Source organism: Aplysia californica, unplaced genomic scaffold (genome assembly GCF_000002075.1).
Source record: "Aplysia californica isolate F4 #8 unplaced genomic scaffold, AplCal3.0 scaffold00115, whole genome shotgun sequence".
In the NCBI taxonomy this organism is placed as follows: domain Eukaryota; kingdom Metazoa; phylum Mollusca; class Gastropoda; order Aplysiida; family Aplysiidae; genus Aplysia; species Aplysia californica.
In genome coordinates this window covers 914,775-936,751 of record NW_004797385.1, presented here as the reverse complement: position 1 = coordinate 936,751, position 21,977 = coordinate 914,775, and the positions used below count along the sequence as shown (strand labels likewise).

Below are 21,977 nucleotides of genomic sequence, written 5' to 3'. Positions count from 1 at the left end.
GTCTATACTCCTATCCTCAGGGAGTTGGCGGAGCCCTCACTGTCCTCATGAAGGACACTATCAGACCAAATCTCATGCAGACACTGGAGGTAAGTGTTACTGGGTTGGTTTTTTTAAATTGTTGGTCTTTCAGTATAATAACGGCTGCTTTTCATTAAGAACAAAGAGAACAGTAGTCTTTACTTTTACTCTTATCCGCTGCTTATATCCTTTTGGGTCTCGCGGGAAGAAAGAGACGTCTCTCTGCCACCAGCCGGAGAGCTTGGGTCAGGGAGATGCCATGAGTTGTTAGTATTTCCCTGACTCCCATCTATCTTGGTCTTTCTCGGTCGCCCTCTAGATCTAGCCTTGTTTGAATTTTTTTATGTAGGCACGTTGTGCTGATGGTGTGTTGGTAATTGCATGAGAGGTCAGAACCATTTGATTCTTTGGTGTTGGATGTGATGCATGACATCATTTGTGCCCACCATTTCTCTGATTATTGAGTTTCTAATTTTGTCTCGCCTGGTCTTGTTTACTACTTTTTTAAGACATCGCATTTCACATGTTGTAATTCTTTGCTCCTATGTCTTGTCCGTGGTCCATGTTTGGCATTGATAGGTGAGTGTTGGGATGAATATGGTGTTGATCATTTTGAGTTTTGTTGTCATGGGGATGTTGAGAACAGTAGTCAGTAGTCACTGGGGACAAAAAGGGGAAAAAAATTAACTGCTCCAGAACTCCACCTACCATCCGCCAATGAAGCTTTTTTGTAAGCTTTTGAACAAAATTGCAATTGCTTTGATTAATTCAAGTGACACTAGGGAGAGGGTCCAGTGAAGGATAAAGGTTGCCAAGTTTGGCGTATTTTTATCAGATTCTTTCTTCTTCAGTGTATAATGGAGAATGCATTGTCAGAGGAAATTTTGATAGTGCTGGATACAATGAAAAATGTTGCTTTGTCTCTGGTAAAGAACCTTTTCCCTCAAGAGGAGGGACTCTGTAAATGAATTATTTAGTAACTGTCAGCTGACTGCTGTAGAGAAACATACAGTCGTCTATGAATGAGTTGATGTCGTTGGAGGAGGGGAAAATAGCTTAAGTCATATCGAAGTTTAACTTAATCATTGTGACCTGTTAAGAAGAAAAGATACTGGGACCGGAGAAAAGATCAACGTAACCGAAGATCAACTCAAGCGAGCTCAACAGGTGTAGTTGACTGTAGAATTTTGGGAAGTAAGTTGAAGAAGACATAATCAATATAAGAACTTTTTTTAATTGTATACACAGATACCTATGAAAGTTGACAAGCTGCAACAATCAGCCAGCAGTACGTACACCCCATAACAATTCCCTCTACAGCAGTGAGGACTGTTCGGGGCTAGGAGTATCAAAATAATTTCCTTGAGTGTACACAACCTAAATTGTTCAGTTTGTCTTTTTTCTTTTGACAGGGCACCCCAGTCTTTGTCCACGCTGGCCCCTTTGCCAACATTGCTCATGGAAACTCTTCCATTCTGGCAGATAAGATTGCTCTCAAGCTGGTCGGAAAAGATGGATGTGTTGGTAAGGTTTTAGGATTCCGTTTTAATTCACATTCTAAGATTTTTCAGTGTGAATAGAATGTCCAGTTAGGCAATTTTATTAAATGGGAACTAGAGTGTATGATTTTTATTTAATTCCATGTCCTCAGTAGTGTTTTTTTGTTATCTCAGTCATGACTACCAATGTAGGCCTATTAGATTTGTGACTACTGGTAATCCTACCATTGGATCATTTAGTGATAATTCAGTTTAAGGCCTTACACTTACACCTAATACATTTTCCACTGAGTTTTTACTACCTTATTTTGTCTATGGGCTCATGTTAGAATGGGCTGAATGCCTTTTCTGGATGTTTAAAGATTAATGCCTTATTTCCAAACTTGTCAGTGACGGAGGCTGGGTTTGGAGCTGACATTGGCATGGAGAAGTTCTTCAACATCAAGTGCTTCTACTCTGGCCTGGTGCCAAATGCCGTTGTCTTGGTGGCAACAGTTCGAGCCCTCAAGATGCATGGAGGCGGGCCCACCGTTGTGGCTGGAGTCCCACTGCCCAAGGAGTACACAGAGGAGGTCAGCACAGATGTCTTATTGCCTCAAGCATGATTTTAGGGGATTGGGGGGGGGATATGGGGGTGGAGACCTTATTACTAAGTGGTACCCCAGTACTCCTCTTGGATGTCTTAGGTACCGGTACAGACTTTTGTCCCCTGTGACAAAGGTACCGAGGAACTTTTAAAAAATTCTAGCTAGAAAAAGACATTTCATCTTTGATGCCTGGAGGATGAAAAATCATTGCCGCTATTCTTGTTATATTGTGATAACACTGGTCTAAGTTCGTATTGCTGCTTGGATACATCAGTAATTCTAGAAATTTTGATAGAACTGTCTATAATCATGTCTGCATAGTGAAATGTGTCATTTTAGTTAAGGTACCGTACCTAAAATATGAATATTCAGATGAATGTCTTATATTAAGGAAAGAGGATTCTTTTGTTTCTGTGCCTGGACAGTCATGACCTGAAAGAAAATGAGTCTTATTTACCTTCTTTCAATTTACATTGTACAGAACCTGGGTTTGGTGGAGCAGGGCTGCAGTAACCTCATCAAGCAGATCCAGAATGCAAACAAGTTTGGTGTACCAGTGGTGGTGGCTGTGAATGGCTTTGCGTAAGTCTATTCTGTCGAAAGTTTCCAAAGGCTTATTTTTATTGCTCCCCCATCCCTCGCCAATCTTACTGTAGGTACCTCAAAGTGGAAATTCAAAGGACTCAGATTTCAGATTTGTGTTTACCAGTGTATAGATATTGCCATTCTCAGACTGATTATATTGTTTCTTGATAAGGCATGATTCTAATGATTTATCTTATCTGTGTCACAAGTTTATAATGAAGTTTTACACTCTTTTAGATCATGAGAAAAGAGTTTTTCAAAGGTGGGCTGCTTTTGATTCCTTTCCTTGACAATGAGTTGAGAGGTACACCCCTGCCCTGTTTTTCCCAGGCAGGACAAGGAAATAAAGGCATTTGGTTGTGAACATTAAACATCTACATACTTATCAGTGTTAAAGTGAACTGCTTCACAGTAATTGTCTGGTTGGGTGTTAAGCTCATACAGAAACTAAAAAAACAACAATTTAATATGCCTCAAGGGTATTGGAATCACTTTTATTGCATTCGTATTGCTTTTTTCCCACATGAGGTTTTAAAGTTTTGACTCTCCAATTATACTTTACTTATTTTCTCTTGTGAAATAAAACAATCAAAAGTTGATTATTCTCCCCCTCTTTCTCCCCTGCTCATGTGATCATAGCACGGACACCCAGGCTGAGCTTGAGCTTGTGCAGCGTCTGTCCCGAGAAAATGGAGCATTTGACGCTGTCATCTGTAACCACTGGGCTAAGGGAGGTCAGGGGGCCATGGACCTGGCAGCGGCTGTGGACAAAGCAGCGGGACAGACCAGCAACTTCAAGTTCCTCTACAATGTCAAGGTTAGAGAGAATTTTGTTTTTTTGCTGTTGTTTTAAATGCAGAAATATTTGGGTTTTCACCCTCTGTTCGTTGGTGTTTGGCAGGTGCTCTGATGTCGTTTGTTCCTTCTCATCAAACATCTATGGTCGTTATCTCTCCTCTTTCTTTTTGTGGTTATTAGTCTCTTGTAACACCTCTAATCCTCGAAAGATATATGACCTAATTGTGTTGCAAGTGCTGTAAAACTTACTAAATTACTCAAGACGAACCCCCCCACTTTTATTTTCTAAGAAATGGCACATGAAGGAATTTCTTTCATTTTGTGTGAAGTGCACTAGGACTATTATGGGCTAAACGTTGGTCCGGATGCTGCAGAACCAAGTAATTAAGAATTCACAATGTAGCCTTTCTTCTCCTTAAATTTGGATGAAGTTTTTAAAATTAAATCAGATTATCAAATGTAAATTTTGATTTGCTATTGCTACCTTAGTTTGAATGCATATCTGTTGCCCACATCTGTGGCTTTTTTTTCTCAGGATTCTATTGAGTCAAAGATTGAAACAATTGCCAAAGAAATCTATGGAGCAGATGGTATTGAGTTGGAACCATTGGCAAGAGCACAAATTGAACGCTATGAAAGACAGGTATGTATGGGTAACAATTTAGGAATATGATTTGTTGTGGTACAGTAGTCTCCGCCTAAACGCTCGGAGCTCGGGAGGGCTCCTTAGCGTGTGTTTATACGTAGCGTGCATTTACATGAACCTTTACAAAGGGGGGAAAGGACGCTGTCTTCTCATTGCCTTAATATTCTAGTGACCTTCATTTGGGAGAGGGGGTCACTTGGTCCGATAATGCAATGACACGTGACTGTTTTGTGAAGGATTCCCTGAGTTAAGAATGCAAAGGCATTGAATGTGGGGGGGGGGGGGGGGAGACAGACTCAATGTAATGATATTATGCACTATAAAATGTCGGAAACAGATAGCCTGAAAGGATATTGTTGGTGATAGTCATAGAGACAACGGCCCAGCCACGTGGCTTTTCAAGCGACCTCCCCGGACCGTAAATTCACGGACGACATCAGAATAATAGATCTCTACATTCAGAGAAACATTTCTCTTCTGATTCGTTGAACAAGTACGTTATGAGTTCTTCAAGTGCAGCTGGTTAGGCTTACTTGACCAATCTTTAATCCTGTAGAGGCCTGTCTAGTATTTTACAGCATTCACACGTGTTGTGCATCAAAGGCCCAGGTCTATTTATACATTACATGCAGTCACCCAAACACCAGTCAGAAACCTTCTCTCAAAGATGCATTACCAGTGACCAATCAAAAAACATTTCTGGCCCCCAACTCCCCCCCCCAACATTTCACTGACCATTCCTAGACCTATGTGTCTGTGGAAAGTTGGGTGTGAAAGCGCTGTCTATCACTCTCTTTGTTCGGCGTGAAAGGCAGTCTCACCAAATATCCGGGTTTCTTGGCTTGTCTTATAATGCAAGCTGTGCAGGTTGTAGTGAACATTTCCTCTTGTCAAGCTTTACCTGTTGGCGTGTTTTGCGGATCGAAGTGTGCGTTTAGAGGGAATGACCGTGCGTTTGTACATATCTAAATTATAAAGTAAAAAACCCGCCAGATGACGAAAGCGTGCGTTTGAGTGGAACGTGTTTTTGTATAGTGTGCGTTTAGGCGGAGACTACTGTACATTGTGCCCCTGGGCATCACTGATAGTTCTTTTTTTTTTTTTCTTAGATAACTTACAGTTTTAGATAACTTACAGTTGTTGTTCATGTTTTAGTCGGTGAGACAGTTATACAAGAGTGTCCATAGACTCATGTGTTGCATTTTTAGCTCTAGATCTAGATCATTTTGCAAAAAAACTGCCTTGTACTCCATGTGCCCAAAAACTGACAGGCGCCTGATTCCAACTTGTCATGTCACAAATGTATAAAATCTGGTTTTCTGAGGGATGAGGGAATTTTGCATGTGCACCTTATTTACTTATTTATTTTTTATTTTTATTTTTTTTGGGGGGAAGGGGGGTGACATAATGTGTAGTGTTGCACAGTGTTATTTTGTTGGGGTGGGGGGGGTTGTTTGTTTGTTGTTGTTAGGTTTTTTTTGGTGGGGTGACATAATATGTGGTGTTGCACAGTGTTATTTTGTTGTGTATACTTCATTATTGAATTATGTGGGGAACAGGAAAACGACAAGCCATTGAAAGTTTAGCTTCATTCTATTCTCCTGTGAATTTGATGTGCACAACATAGTCTCCCTCTGCCTCTCTCAGGGCTTCAGTGAACTGCCCATCTGCATGGCAAAGACCCACCTGTCCTTGTCCCACAAGCCGGAGCTGAAGGGAGCACCCACGGGATTTGTTCTGCCTATCAGGGAGGCTCGTGCCAGCATCGGGGCAGGCTTCATCTACCCCCTGGTTGGAACGGTCAGTTAAGGATGTATTATCAGCCTTTGCTCAATTTACTAACAAAACTCATTTACATCTTCACTGTCCTGGCCTAACGCTGTCTAGAACTATTTGGTAAGGGTACACAGATGGTCTGGCAGTGAAAGGGTCAATATTGAAAAGAACAGCAATACAATCTCCTAGGTAGGGTAGTTTCAGCGTTACGAATATAACAAGAAGAAATTTCTTCCTGCTAACCAATGATTGCCATGGCAATCACACTAGCACTGCAAAAAAATGATGTTATTTGAAAGTGTCTGGAAAAGATTGAAAATCTTACAGTGAAGTACTCAAAATTCAAAATTATGCAAAAAATGTCAAAATAATATATTATGGCATTGTCAATTTCTAACAAAACGTAAAAGGAGTATTCTCTGCAACCTTTTGTAGAGATTAAAACTTTTTATTAAAGAGAAATTCTGATTTGCATTTGAGGTTTGAGATGCATTTTACACAGCCACCCTGAGGAAAATATTCCGAGCTGTTTTAAGGAATTAGGGACTCCACTGAGGTCTGATTTCCCCCAAAAGTTCTATAGTGGACAAGTTTGTTCATCAGCTGCACCTAAGCATGCCAGCTAATTGAGTATCTTAAAACCATAATTTTTTATCTTCAATTTTTACCCTATGGACATGAGCTCATGCTACCTGTTACCCTTCAGAATTCTGAGCACAGAAAGCACACTTCAGCATGCAATGGTGTAATTCTAGTAAACTTACTTTACTTTACTTTTCGGATCCAGCAGCCATTTGGGTTCTAGCCCTTCGGTCTGTCGATATGGCAAAGAATTTGCAGGTTTTAATCAGCTGTGCTTTGTAATTCTAGTAAACAAACCAAGGGAGCTCAGGTGCGTTAGCAATTAGTCCTCAAAGAAGGATTACAGTCAAAGAGAGGTTTCAGGTGTGCAGTTCTTTTCAGGTTGCCTTGCTGATAAAAAGTTTAAAGTTTGGATTTGGGCAGGCTATAAATAGGCAATTTAGTGAATGCTCTCGCGGCTGGGTGAATCGGCTGTGATACGCCCGTAGACTTTTGTGACTGGCCGTGAAGCCTTGCGTTATGGTGGGTCTTAACAGCTCACAGTTTTGTTTCGCTTTGTGAATCGCATTACCACATCCGATACATCTTTGTAAATGGAAAAGAAAGACCTTCTAAAGGGCTGTCATCGTGAGAAAAACGATAAGGTAGAACTGGAAATATTTGCTTCTGAAAACAAGGCAATTTTTACAACGCGATAAAATGAAAACTACTAGCTGTATATTTATTAATCTTTCAGAAGTTATAGATTATCCATTCTATTTTTTTTTTTCACCCGAGTTGTTTAGGTTGAACTGATCACAAGGCTATGGAGCTTCCCGTAAAAGTGCATACAAAAAGCCGAACTGCCGAATCGGCCGTACACCTGCACACTGCGTTTACATGTTGTGCCGGCATAGCATTTATTCGCGCTTTACTTCTTTCTCCTGATTATAATAATACGTGTGCCAATGAAATTATGAACTGACTGATAAAAGAATTCAGTTTTGTTCTTATTTTACCATATTTGGCTCTTGAATAGTGCAGATGATAGCTAAATCTAGATTCCCTGTCTAGAATTAGCAGTAGTAGGCAGCAGTCAGAAAGCATGCATCTGCTCGATCTTTTTATGCCTTTGGGCTTTGGAATTGAAATAAAACTTGAATTGCACAATTTTAATTGATGTTAGATTCAGCATCTAGCTATATTTACCTGACTTAATAATAATAAATCTCATCATAACAATCACTTTTACTTCTATAAGACAACTTTTTTCACAAATCAGTTTTGCTCAAACTTACAAGTCTAGTTAGAAGTCAAGAACAGAGTTTATAAGTAAGTAACGTAAACACCGCCTCACAGGCACTCGTGGCCTTCCGACCGCGTGGTATCGGTGAAATCGGGGTAATTCCGATGGCTGTTTCTTTGCTTTTTCGCTATAAACATAGCTGCCACTCAGGAATTTCAAAAAAGGAGGAAGTTCACGCGAAGGCGCACGCGCTCCCTCTGAAAGCCGGAGTAAAACCAGTGAAATCCAGATCCAATATATAGGAACATCTGTGTTTTTGGTAGGGAAAAGTGTCATATGTTAACTACAGGCAACTGAATTAAAATGCATTTGCAACAAACAAACAAAAAAAACAAAAAATCAAAGACACTAAGTTGACTAAAAAGCATTTGACCCAGTTTGCTGACTAAAAATCCAGTGTTTGCAATCTAGTGTCTCATAAAAAGATTTCTTTCACTTTAGACTGAGCAACAATGTTGAGCAGTATCGGATTAAGGAGGCAACACCTTTGCCACTGTAGTACAAAATTGCCTTTCTTGTTAATTGTTTACTTTTTTGCGTTTAATTCCGGGGGAGGACTTCGAAGCGAGCGACCACTCTGAACTCTATGAATGTTTTACTCAACGAGTCCCTTTACTCAATGGCCATCAAAGTCCGTACGGAAGGCCGAAAGCCAGTATGTTACTAGATCTAGATCTAGATATCTACCTACAAAGGATGAAATTGCCGTAGTTTTACGTATTTATAACTCCAGCGCAATGTGTTGAATATACTGTCGGGGATGCATAGAGTTTCGTCTATATCTAGACATCTAGATCTAGAAAATCTAGGCGCGGCCGGAATTAAACGCGAGAAAGAAAATGCAATTGCCTTATCTTACTTCGCGCACCAAACGCACAGTGCAGCACTCGGCTTGTTCAATTCTCAAATGAAATTTAGAAAGCACATTGTCTGCCTCTTTCTTCATCCAGCTCCATTTATTTTTGCATTCTGCGTCAATTTTTCTCAAATCTCCGCCTTTTTTAAAGATAACTCGGCACGCCATCGTCCCGATGCTCGTACGACAGTCCACAACAATAAACAATGTGAAACTAGGCACAGCTATGTATAAAACACCAAATGCCGTACACCTTGTAAAAGTTCAGCTTTTCCTCGTTACAATGGTGTAAGTTGTTTATATATATCCGATTATTAGGAGCTGGAGAATCGCCGAGGAAAGCGAAGCCCCTCGCGGTCGGAATGCGTTGTCGGCCGGTTCAAAAATTGACACGTGTACATTCAAATGCGTCGCGGAACGAGGGATGATTAAATACCGTCTTTTCATTGGCTGAGAATTGTAGAGCTTTAAACAGGCTTTCCCGTGGTATATTTTTGGCCTTTGGCTTTTAAATAGCCTTTAAATATATCGTCAAAATTTTCAAAGATCATTTTTTACACGAAATATGTAAAATATCGGCTCAAAAAAGGTACCAATTAAAAGATCAGTTTATTTTCTTTTAAAATAAAGTAATTAGCTTGGAATTATTTTGCATCAATCCTTCCGCGAAACTCGGAAAGCATGTGACGCCGCATGCGGGGTACACTAGAGTATAGTGACGACTTGCTCGCCGCGGGGGCGGGTGCAGCGCCAGCCAGGTCAACGCTCGGTGTTTTTGTCGAAATAACGACAGATCATCATGTTTGAGGTGATAAAATACTGATTTGTAATGATCTCACTGTCTTGAAAAAAATTTTGCTCCATATATTTGTTATAGTGATTGTACTCTGTTAATGTGGAGATGTTTAGTACACTTGGTACTCTTTTATTATCAGTCAAACATAGGGTTGCAGCCAGTGACTGACTTTAACAAATTTGATCAAATTTTTTTTTAAACTACCATTTTCTTAAAAATTGACTGAGAGGTTAAAGAATGGTATCAAAATGCTCAGTGGGTATAGGCCTTTCAACTGGAACAGATAAATTTGGCATACAGCTACTTTGAAAATTTAGTTTCTGTTACCTATCTATTATAAGCCTCTGCTCAGTCTTTCACTTTCAGTACCTAATAATTTTGTTATTATTTTCTGGATATTTTTACTTTTAACTTGATCAAATTGTGCCATTTAATATATAATTTGTCCAAAAAATTGTAAGTGCAACTTGTGTGAAGATCATGAGGTGATTTTGTCATTTTCTGGTCATCTTTCCGCAGTTTATTAAATGTTCCAGTGGGTCTACTGACCTAGGCCTCCGAAGAGCATTTTTCATGACTCTTGAAAGCATAAAATATAGCTTCATACAAATGTATGTTACAATACTTTGAAAAAGAAGGATAGGGAGCTGACTTATGGCGGTCATTAAGAGTTTTTTGTTTTTTTTAATGGAATCCGTTTTACGATTAGAAAAAAACTAAAAACAAGTTTTGAAATCTAGAAAATTACTTTACAATTTGGAAACTATTACTTAGTTGGCTTAACTCTTTAATGATTATGAACAGTGAAAAAAAACAAAGAGAATGATGTTTGATTTGTCTAAATATGACCATTAGCAGCAAAGATATTTTGCACATTTAGTCAATTTCGGGTTATCCTTGCAGGTTATTTTTTATCACCCTGAAACTCTTTAAGTTCCCAAAAAATATTTCTGTGACTTTGTAAAGAGGTGTTTTTTAGTTGTGTGCATTCTGTGTAAAATTCCCAACAAACTTGTACAACATTTTTAAAAATATGCATTTTCTGAAGAGTAATAGTCTCTTATTGTGTTGTAAAGTTGCATTTTGGTGTCACAAAAACTCGGTGTTAAAAATGACCTGAAATTGGCCGGATTTTAGGCATGAAAATTGAAAAATAGCCATAACTTTTTAACTAATAAAGATATCAACACAATTTAAACTGTTTTATGATCATGAAGGCAAGAGCTTTCAAAAGCATATCAGACGCATTTGAAATTTTCACAAAACTGACTACATAAAAAGGCTGATCTAGTCATTTAATTTTGTTTTCTTTTCTTTTCTGTCCCAGATGAGCACCATGCCAGGCCTTCCCACTCGCCCGTGCTTCTACGACATCGACATAGACCCGGACACAGAGGAGATCCTTGGCCTGTCCTAAGACTGAGGCGGAGCCCGTGACTTGTGGATTGTTGCTCGTAGTATTGTGAGGAAAACAACATTGAGTTGAAGTATTACGGCTCCCAAGTAGAATTCTGTTGACAAGGGCCGCCTTCTTTTGTTGGGATATTATTATATGAGGACTTTCGGGAGCTTTATTTTGTATGATATCCAGAACTTGATTAAGTGAGGTACGTCTTCCATCTGAGGAAATGTGTGTCATAACACTTAAATAATGAATGTGCCATTTCTTTTTCCTGTAGGGCTGGAAATGGGAATTAGTTGTATTTATTTTATTACACATAAGGTACACTTCAAATTATTACATAATCAGAGCTGAGTTTTTGGCAGTTGTAAGTATAACAGTACAAAATAGTGCACAGGAAACTTCATAATGTTTTACTTAATGGCAATCTTCACTGACAGGGTGATGTCCTAGTTAAAGTCATACCAAATGTAACTTGGAATAGGAGTAATGTTACTGAAAGGAATTATAAGTCGTTGGAAGATGTCCTAAATTGTCTGTTTATCGTCCAATGATGTAGGTTATTGATTGATGGGAGTCTACATCGAGACCATGTCCAGGCTGAAAGCTCTGTTAATGTCCGGCTTACCATGGCCTTGCCTTTGCAAAGAAAAACCCTTCTTTATTTTTTATTTGCATGCTTTTTTGCTCCAAATGATGATTGATAAAACAGCAAAGTCTAAGGACAGCAGATAACAATACGACAGTCTGGCTGGACAAGTCATGGTGCATGTTATAGCTTGTAAATACTGCCCAGAGAAAAATGTTTGTGTATTGTATGTGCTGGGGTAGTATAGAATGTATCTAGTAGCTGGTGTGGCTTATTAGTATCCGTAGTACGGCATACTACTCAGACTTATAGCCCTTTGTGTTCCTTTGTTCTTGTGTCATCATGGGCTGAATATTAACCTCTTCACTGCTGAGTAGACGTATGTTCTGGCTTGTATTCTCCACTTATATTGTTTCATCCGGTTGACAAAAAGATGTTTTTTTGGGGTATAGTTACAGTTTGTGATTTTGCTTATTCTGAAACAATTATCTGTGTTTAAATATTACTTGAATTAACGTTTTATCTTGTTAGTACAAATGTTGGTGGACGTTTTTCAGCAGTGAAGGGGTTAATTGAATCTACTGTCTGTGGAAGTGGTAAACCCGAATCCTTTGTTCTGATGTGGATATGAGTTTTCACCACTGACTGACACAGGCAGTAAACACAAATATTGTCCTTTGAGGTGACTCCTTTTTGTTAATTGTTTCAATAAAAATTTGTTTTTGTTAATGGTTTCAATAAAAATTGAATAATTACAATTAAGTTTTCTTAATGTCTTCAGCTAGACTTAATGTATTATAAAAATACCATGATTATGCTCTTTATGCGCCAACTTCACAGGCTTAAAGGCTCAATGTGTTGTTTCCCCTCATATGAAGAATAATAAGCATGCAGCATTCCATAATGTGAAAATGAAAATAAATCCAATTGTTATGCTTAGAATATTGAATCTGTTGTATTCAGTGTTCTCAACAGACTTGTAAATCTTCTTTGAAAATCATATTGCACTTTTGCACAAGTTATGTGGATTGCATAGCTTGATTCTCTACTCTTGGAACCTTTTATGTTGGTTATTGAAATTATCACCTTTTTTTTCACCTTGGTTTGTTCCTCAGATATTACATGTGCTCCTGCTCTCATTTCATGTCTTTGTAAGCCTGCAAACTATTTCTTTCGTGTGAAGGGCGCTTGTTTTTCATTCACTTCTTTAATCTGGAGATGCAAACAGAGGTATTACCAAGAGAATAAAGGTATATTTTCCATTGAAACTGAACATTCTTTGGTCTCCATCTATGCCTGGTGATATGTACATTTCATCATGCTAATTCAACGCTCACCACAGCAAACTCAATGTGTTAATTATATTAAGAATAAAGCCAGAATGAGTAACTCAAAATTCATTAAGACAGCACCATCTGATTCGAATTTGTATTTTAGTAAGATTTACACCAATCATCATTGTTATTTGTAGCCAATATTAATACTTTTCTACTGTCCCAAAATTATTTTTTTGCTGTTCATTAATCAATAGCAAGGCCAGTCTTTTTCTTTTTCTGTGCAGGGATGCATAGTCAAATGACTTGATCAACAGAATGGGATGTATCTGTCCTCATATCTTCTGTACCACTGTCACTTTCCCTCTAATCATCCCATGTGACCTTGGATGGTGTGATAAGAATTACCAACACACTGTACTGAACCACAATTGTTAACAGGGGAGAAATTCCAAACTTTCCAAACTTTTATGTTGGAGCCTTTTCTATGCAATGATACCTGATACTGTATTTAATTGTGTAGTTATATTTTAGACCAAGTAGGAGAAATACACACTTTTTCAAAACTATGCTAAGTATCATCTTGCCAGGTATAAATATTGTGACTTGGATGACTTATTGGAATTTTTCCCATTAACCTGTCCCTGCAGAATTATGCAAGACAAAAGCAAAATTATGCAAGTTACCGTAACGCCATTCACGACATGTTTTGCACTTTTTCAACAAGAATTTTCATGTCTTACGAACAGAAAAATTGAAAACAGAACATAATGATATTAGCCTTTATCAGTATCAGTAATTTTTTGTGTATTTTTGGAAAGAAAACAGTAGGCCTACACATCAGTCAGAAACAACAACCTAAAAATATCTCTGTAACTTTCAGCTGTAAAAAAAAATAAATAAAAAATTACATCTGGACCAGACCAACACACCAAATAAAGGCACAGTATTATAATATTATAATGTGTTGAGGTGATGTGCTGATAAACAATATATAATGTGTCCCTGCCGGTCAATATCAGTCATTTGAAGGAAATTTCAAAACTGAGTTAACATGATTTTCAAAAGCTATCAATTTTTCCCTACAATTTAAAACAAGAATGAAGTAAATATGACAATATTAGACGAAAATACAGAACTTTTAATTGTGCGAGGTGAGGAAATGCGAAAAGGAGAAAATGGTCTCCCAAGTTGAGCAACATGTTTCCATAGCAATGGGGGTCTTAAAATTGAGATAGAGACTTGAAATTTAGCAGTTATCTTGGCTATGCCACTACAAGGTAACAATAACATACAGAAGTAGAAAACTATTCATTTACAGAGAAAAAACTTATGAAAAAGACAGAATTTTCACAAGAATGGAATTCACTTCAAATGCGACAAAATATTACCTTTGCCTTTATACTAGGTACCAGATACAAAAATTTTTCAGTAGCTGTAAGTCAAAGTCATCTGTTTCATATGCAAGGCCTATGTCTCCTGAGATTTTTGGTACCATACTTTTACCTCTCGGTCAATGTTTAAGAGAATGGCAGCTGTTCCAATTTAACAATAATCAAATATTGCTGAAGTCCGTAACTGGCTGCTACCCCATGTTTGACAGATAATAAAAGTGCACCAAATATCTCTACATTAACAGAGTACAATCATTATAACAAAGAAATGAAGCCTAATTTTTGTCATGACTGTGAGATCATTACAAATCAGTATTATATTGCCTCAAACACAATGATCTGTCGTTATTTCCATTAAAACACTGAGAGTTGTTTCCGCGGGCGTCGCACCAGCCCTCGCGGCGAGCGAGTCGGCTCAATACTGTAGTGTACTGAGTGCTCCCGGTAGTTTCGCGGAAGGATTCATGCCAAATAATTCCAAGCCGATGACTTTATTCTAATAGAACAAGAACGGTTCATTCTATTGGTTTTCTATCCAAATGCCAAAGGCCAAAAACTATAACCACAGGAAACCACGCTCAAAGCTGTATATAGTTCTCCGCCAATGAAAAGACTATTTAATCATCAATCTTTCTTCAAAGCATTCGAATGCATGGGTGTCAATTTTGAACCGGCCCACTTCGCATTCCGACCGTAAGGAGTAAGGGGCTTCCCTTTCCACGCGATTCTCCAGCTCATACTCGGATTATAATATACAAACAACTTACACTGTTGTAAAGAAGGAAATCTGAACTTTTTCAAAGTGTTCAACATTTGGTGTTTTATAGCAAAAGAGCAAAGAAACAGAGATCTGAATTACCCCCATTTTACCGAAACCATGCGCTCAGAAGGCCGTGAGTCGGCTTACGTTCCGTGTTTGCGCTACCTAATTATACGTTTGCAATAGCACCATAAACACACGATAGCACACACACACACAAACACACACATGCACTCACATACAAACACACATGCACATAGACCGCCTCGCTGGCCTCTTGGTAAGGAGTCCGCTTTGAGAGATCTAGAGGAAGGTTAATTAATCTTTTAAAAGCACTAAAACACAATGAAAACTAATGTTTAAAGTCAACCCAAGTGTAAAACTGAAAGATCAACAGACGATAACAGCTAGAAAAGCATGCCCACACAGTCAGCTGTTTTATGTAAACAAGCGTGAAGTGAGCTAGAAGTTACCATTTATACTCCGTTTTACCAATCAGAGTTGTCTACATTTCAGACCATTCATGCTCGAAAAGGGGTCAAAATCTAAAAATAGTTGCAAAAGAAGAACATTGAAGCAAAGGTGGCCATGAGGTAATGGTTCTAAAAATAATCTCACAGCTACACACTTGCAAGATCCAAATTCCTTTATCTCGTCACCCCTCACAACAAACCATCGACATACCTCCAAAATAAAATATTTATAGGTGATGAAAGTTGTTTATTTTTATCTTATACGAAGCAGAAGACATCAAACTTTCAATATATCCAACAACAACAAAAAATTCATGGAAAGTCACTTTTTTGCCTTTCGAGCCTCATAGCTGATAATAGAAAGTGCGTCTTACGACTAATATTGACTGGGGCAGACAGATATAATATATGCTAATTCCTCCCCTCCCCCCCCCCCCCCCCCCCCCAAAAAAAAAAGAGACAATGCATGAAAATGGACACAGAAACGTGTGTTTTGTTTTGATAAATTGTCGTTGACGTCTTGGTCGCCGTCTTGTAATTTAAAAAATTTTTGGCGCTTTTTCAGAAGTTTCCACCCCCCTTATTTGGGCCTAGATCTAAACTCGCACAAAAAAGTCAAGGAACAAAAATTCAAAGAAAGATTACTGAAGAACAGTTTAAATATTAATCGAATTTATTCATTTTTTCACAAAAGATGCTTTCGACTCTCTAGGTTAAGTGTGAACAATTTCAGATTTCAACAACGAGAAGTTTATGTAAAATGAGTTTAAGTCACACTGGTCGGATTTCAAAAGTCTGAACAGCCAAAGTTCTTCATGAACATTGTCAATAGTGGGGTAGGCCACGGGAAACATGGAGGAGATGCGTGGAAAGGGACATGAGAGAAATGAAGCTCACTTGGAACGAGGTTGGAAGGATGGCTCAGGACAGAAATAAATGGACGGAGCTTGTATGTGGCCTATACCCTGCCAGGGGTGAAAGGCATTGATGATGATGATTGTCAATAGTGGATGTAGCCACTCCGTTTGATCAAACACTCTGCACAGCGTCGAAGCATGGACAGGACATGCCTTCGGAGAACTTGTTGGGGTAGGTTCTGCACTCCTGGACGAGGTAGCCCAAGAGTAGTTGAAGGTTTTGTGCAGGAGGGTGGTTGTCCCTTACCCACCCGTCAATGTGATCCCAAATGTTCTCTGTTGGCTTCAAATCCGGACTAGAAGCTGGTCAGTCCATGCAGGAGACAGCTCGCTGCAGCAGGAAGTCCCCCACGATGCATGCGCGATATGGCGTGGCGTTGTCATCCTGCAGTAGGCCTACAGCCTGGGGTCCAATCTGCTTCAGGAGAGGAACAGCAAGGGGACGCAGGATTTTCTCCCTGTACCTTGCCGAGGTCAAATTACCCTGTATATGATACACAGGGTCCTGTAGTGAGCTGAGAAGCCTCCCTACACCAGAACGGACCCTGCAAAGTAGAGCGCCACCTGCTGGATGCACTCAGGATGGGACAGCTCTCCTCGGCGCCTCCAGAAGTGGGCTCGCCTGTCTGGGTGCAACAGGTTGAATCTGGATTCGTCCGAGAAGACTACCTGGTCCCACTGACAATGTGTCGACTGTTATTGGCGAGCAGGCCACGCCGGGGGAGCTGCTTTGTTGGGCGGCGTGTGCCTTGGGCGCCTGGCAGGGAACACAAGATGCTAACCTGGCTCTACGCATACGGTTCCTTACCGTCTCCTCACTCTCGTGGGCATTGTCTGTCACCCGTAGTTGGTCCCTGATGCAGTTTGCTGAGGTGGTTCGTGACGTCACGGCCTGTTTGACGATGAACCGGTCGACGCTGTTGTTGGTCAAACGGGGCGGTCCTGGTCGAGGCCGGTCCAGGACCCTTCCGGTCGCTTGTCATCGTTCTTGCAGCCTCTATTATATAACTGATGGAGACACCCCAAGTCGATGTGCAACAACTGGGAACGTGGAGCCATCTTGGAGCCAGGTAAGGGCTCGTCCTCTTTCGACGTCAGGCAGCGAGTGTTGAAACATGGCAGGAAAAACGCCGGCTTATAAAGGGTTGTAAGTGAGCAATATTCACAGCTAAGACATCTGTTTAGCACATGCCAAGCTTAGTTTTAGCTAACAGTCCCTATGCCAATGTTGCTGAGTCAGAGAAATTTAGCCCATTTTTCATGCTTTTCGGCTGTGTTTCAGAATGCCCTGCGCCGTCGCTATGAAGCTGGTGCCGGCAAATTTGCCGTACAGGCAAACTGTGTTTAGTCGTCAGTGCGTGCGCCAAGTTGGTTGACCGATCATAACGGGTTTGTGAGATGTTGAAGTTTGAATTTGACAGGTGAAAACACAAGCTGTTCCTTGACTTTTTTGGGCGAGTTTAGATCTAGAATAATAATTATGTTTGAAGCGCGGCTAGCGAGAGATATCAAACCTACCAAATGCAAAACATCAAATTATGGTAAAATTCAGGGGGGCATGACACCCCGCCCCCCCCCCCTACTCTTGGGGCCAAAACCGGCGAATAATAATTGAGGGGTGGGAACTACCGAAAAAGGGCCAAAAATGTATCAACCTCCACTTGTAGATCATGACTGGGTGCCCACTACGGATCGCATCGGGTTGGGGGCGGTCGCCCCACTCGTCACCTGAAGGTAAACGTGTTTGTTTTTGAGGTGGCAAGTCGGGCGCGATCGGCTTGTGCCACGATAGCCCCTTTGCGCCCTCAACCTGGCTAGCAAACCGCCGCGACCCGATCCCCAAATGACAATGGGTGAACATAATCAACAAGCCTAAGCCAGTTACCGGAAATGGATAATCATGGACTTTGTGCACTTTGTGTTTTTGTAGAAAAAATCTTTCGCTCTTTCGACAGTAAAAATATAATTATTTTGTGAAAAAATGAATAAAAACACAGGGAACCCAAAATTATGCAAATGTAACAGAATTATGAAAAAAAACAATGTAGCTGCACAATCGCATAATGCGACAGGGACAGATTAATATAATAGTCATACTATTTTTTTGGGTAGTTTTACCAAATTACATAAAAACTGTTCTGATACATCAAGTTCAAACAAGAGAGGACATTAAGACACTCAGTATTTCTCCTCATGTATATCTTTTCAGCACCATTAGACCATCATTATGTCAACATGCGCTTCTTTTCAAAACGGAAGACAGTTTGACACACAAGACATTTCAACTTGGCTTTGATTTAATGGACAAAGGTATAAAAAGGTATCAACAAACAAGCAATTCATGAAATATATATAAGTATAAGGCTTGAACTACTAGAAGAAACATTTTTTTTAAAATTCAACATAATGTTACATAACACACTGTGCAATAGTAGACTAAACAACTTCAATAGAATCAGTTGAACACTGAATGGTGTGGCATAAACAATATTAAGTGAGAAAAGAATATTTGGCAAAGATTGTAACATTTTAATAACACGCGTCTCAAGGCTATATATGTGCCTACACTTTATTTTTCAAGTGAACTTGACATGGTCATCAAACATTAATATTCAGTTTTTAAACAACTCTTTTCACATCCATTGAACATTATTATTAAGTCTGTCCGCGTGGTTTTACGCACCCCGCATAATTTAGCAAAATTTATTCATTTTTTGCATAATTTCTGATTATTTTCCTATATCATTCTTTGTTAAAAATAACCAGAATCGCATAATTTCACATTTTTGGGCTCAGTTTGCATAATTTCATAATTTTTCTTGCATAAAACGACGGGGACAGGTAAGTACCCTTCTCCCCCAATTTTCAGGTCCCAAATTTTTGTATACATATATGTCTTCTTTGTATTTTATTAGATCAGTACATAGCAAAATTCATACATAACAAAAAGATTTGTGTTCTGCCGAATTCGCTATGCATGTGCCAGATAGACTGTACAGGATCACATGTATATGGTTATTGAACACATAGTCGGTCAAATCGTAAATTGTTCAAGTTCAACATTTTTTTATAACGAAGAAAAAGTAAAGGATACACTACACATAATATAACTAAACTTATTCAAACATTTATCTTCTTTATCTCTCCTCCTTTTCTTTGTACCCTCTCAATCTTCGGCACTTATAAGACCTATATGTGTTGTACGCACCATAAAACTCTCTCTGAAACTATACAAGTGGGTGGTTGGCGGGTGCTCTGGTGTGGTTTTCTTCTTCTTTCCTATCAAACATCTATCGTCCTTATCTCCCCTTCTTCTTTTTTATGTTTGTTACTCTCTTGTAACACCTCTAATCTTCTGGCACTCATATGACCTTATGCGGTTTCGAGCGCCATAAAACCTCTACTAAAACTAAAACTTAACTATACAAGCTTTGGCTTTATAGACACAGGAATGCACCATCTTCATATCAATTTCACCATTTTGAAATAGGTGGGATCTTCTAGTACAGTGGAATCCACTTATAACGAGTCCTGAAATAACGAGAAGTCTGTTATAAAGACACTTTTCTAAAACCCATAATGCTGTACTGTGATGGATAGAGCGAATGTGTGACGTGGGCGGGGTGTGGTATGTTCAGATTGTAAGCAAGCCGACAGAACGCACCACAGGGAGTGGTGGGGTGGGGGGACAACACAGCGGGTGAGTTAGCTTAGAGAACTTTCTTTCTGATCGCCAACACCGAGCTGTCAACATCGCTAGTGCTAGAGAAAGAAACCAGATTCGAGTTTCGATCAAGTAAGATTTAAAGGTCATGTTGAACCAAATCATCATCTGGGGAGACTACAAAAAGAAATAAACCGAAAACCAGACTCATAGATTAGGCCTACTTTAGTATTTCCCTTGAATTTATTACTGGATCCCTTATAACAAGAATCTTGTTATATAACGGACATTTGGCACTGGTCCCCTCACTCTCATTATAATAACAGGATTCCACTGTAACATGCATTTCCAGAGGAACATAGTGAGATACCTCAAATGAATTCACAAAATATAATAAACTCTGGTTTTGAATTGTGTATTAACCAGGTTGGCCTACTTTCAAGTTCAGTGCCTCACCAAATGATCCTTTGACGATTCATCACTGTTTGAAACATCACATAATTTAACTACAGAGGAACTGATTCAAATCTGTCCCCGTGGTTTTATGCACCCCGCATAATTTTGCAAAATTTAATCTTCTTTTTCATAATTTCTGATTATTTTCCTTTATCATTCTTTGTTAAAATTAACAGAATCGCATAATTTCACATTTTTGGGCTCAGTTTGCATAATTTCAGAATTTTTTTGGCATAAAACCATGGGGACAGTCAAACAGAAAAAGAATGTATCAACAACTCAACGCCCCCTTCAATTTTTTATTGTACATGTACAGTCCGTGCCGGCGTTAAGCACGCCCGCTTTAAGCACGTTTCGGACTCAAGCACGCTAAACGGCTCTTACCAAATTTTTGCTATATAAATTACACACCTTTAAGCACGGTAACTTCGGCTTCAGGCACGCTTCATTTACAAGACAGTCAATACTTTCATTATAATAAATGACCTATGTCGAAGTTCTAACACAGTCTACACCGCAGCAGTGAGTGTGTTAAGAGAAACACAAAGAACACAAGTGATGGAGACACACATTCACACACGCGAAGAGGAAGGCAGAGAGATGCACACAGCCGTGCGCATGGACATAGGATCTAGCCTAGGGCAAAGCTACACACCGACAAAAAAGAAACAAAGAGTCGGGGAGACGAGAAAGGGAGGCTGGCTGCAATTTCACCTTTGATCATCGCTATCCATTAATCCTGATTGTGTATCACGCGCGAGGTGGGATGAAGGTGGTGGTATGAATGTGGCACCGTGGGCAGTGGTACGCACAGGCAGTGTGTAGGCCCAGTGTGCTGTATCGTGACTGGCCGTCTAAATTAAGTTTTTATTTCCTATTCAACCACAAAACAAAAACAAACAAGCCAACAAAAACTACCATGGCGGGCAAAAATAACATGCGCACACTTTTACGGGACCGCTATAGGCCTACTTACAACTTAGGGAAATAGCACAGGAAATTTTCTACATGAAAATCTCTGGATTATATCTACTTCGCACTCAAGCACGCTTCGGCATTAAGCACGCTTAAGCTTTCTCCTGATGACCGTGCTTAAAGCCGGCAGGAACTGTACTCGGTATCCAGCTAAGTTTCAGTCTCACTTTGGTAAAAGTTTTACAGCACTTGGAACTGCATAAGCACATATTATTATGAGTGCACGGAACACGAGTTGGTTGTTTTCACATGAGTTCATAGCAGGGCTTAGTTTTTACTTAGCAAGTGGGAGTGGTCTAGATATCTATTTTCAGATTTCCGTAAAGAAAAACGGCATTTACAAAAGCCATAAAAAGACATAAAGAGGAGTCCCAACAGGTGGGGTCCTGAGCCCGACCAGTATGTGCCCAAATACAAACATCAGACATGTAAGTGGGCCTAAAAAAAATTGAAATCAGAAGGGGCGTAACAGATAACATGAAGGAGTCTGTTGCAACCTCTTATAGGAGGCGATATGAGCAATACCAAAATGCAAAAACCCTACCAGGATCTACCTCAGAAGCAAAAGCCACTGCATCTACATCTGCTGCAAAATCAACTGCAATGTCAACATCAACCACAAAATCGTCATCAACTAAAAAG

At 39.6% G+C, this 21,977-nt stretch overlaps 1 protein-coding gene across 1 annotated transcript in view; it reads left to right on the top strand.

Moving 5' to 3' along the window:
- LOC101854708 (C-1-tetrahydrofolate synthase, cytoplasmic) overlaps nt 1–12,691 on the top strand; it is a 34,802-nt gene extending 22,111 nt beyond the window's left edge. Inside the window, exons 17-24 of the mRNA XM_005095855.3 lie at nt 21–89; nt 1,434–1,545; nt 1,911–2,092; nt 2,589–2,689; nt 3,332–3,509; nt 4,026–4,133; nt 5,784–5,936; nt 10,759–12,691. Coding sequence (XP_005095912.1) covers nt 21–89; nt 1,434–1,545; nt 1,911–2,092; nt 2,589–2,689; nt 3,332–3,509; nt 4,026–4,133; nt 5,784–5,936; nt 10,759–10,848 — 993 coding nt within the window. The 3' untranslated portion in view covers nt 10,849–12,691. The remainder of the gene's footprint in view (nt 1–20; nt 90–1,433; nt 1,546–1,910; nt 2,093–2,588; nt 2,690–3,331; nt 3,510–4,025; nt 4,134–5,783; nt 5,937–10,758) is intronic.
- The last annotated feature ends 9,286 nt before the right edge of the window (nt 12,692–21,977 follow it).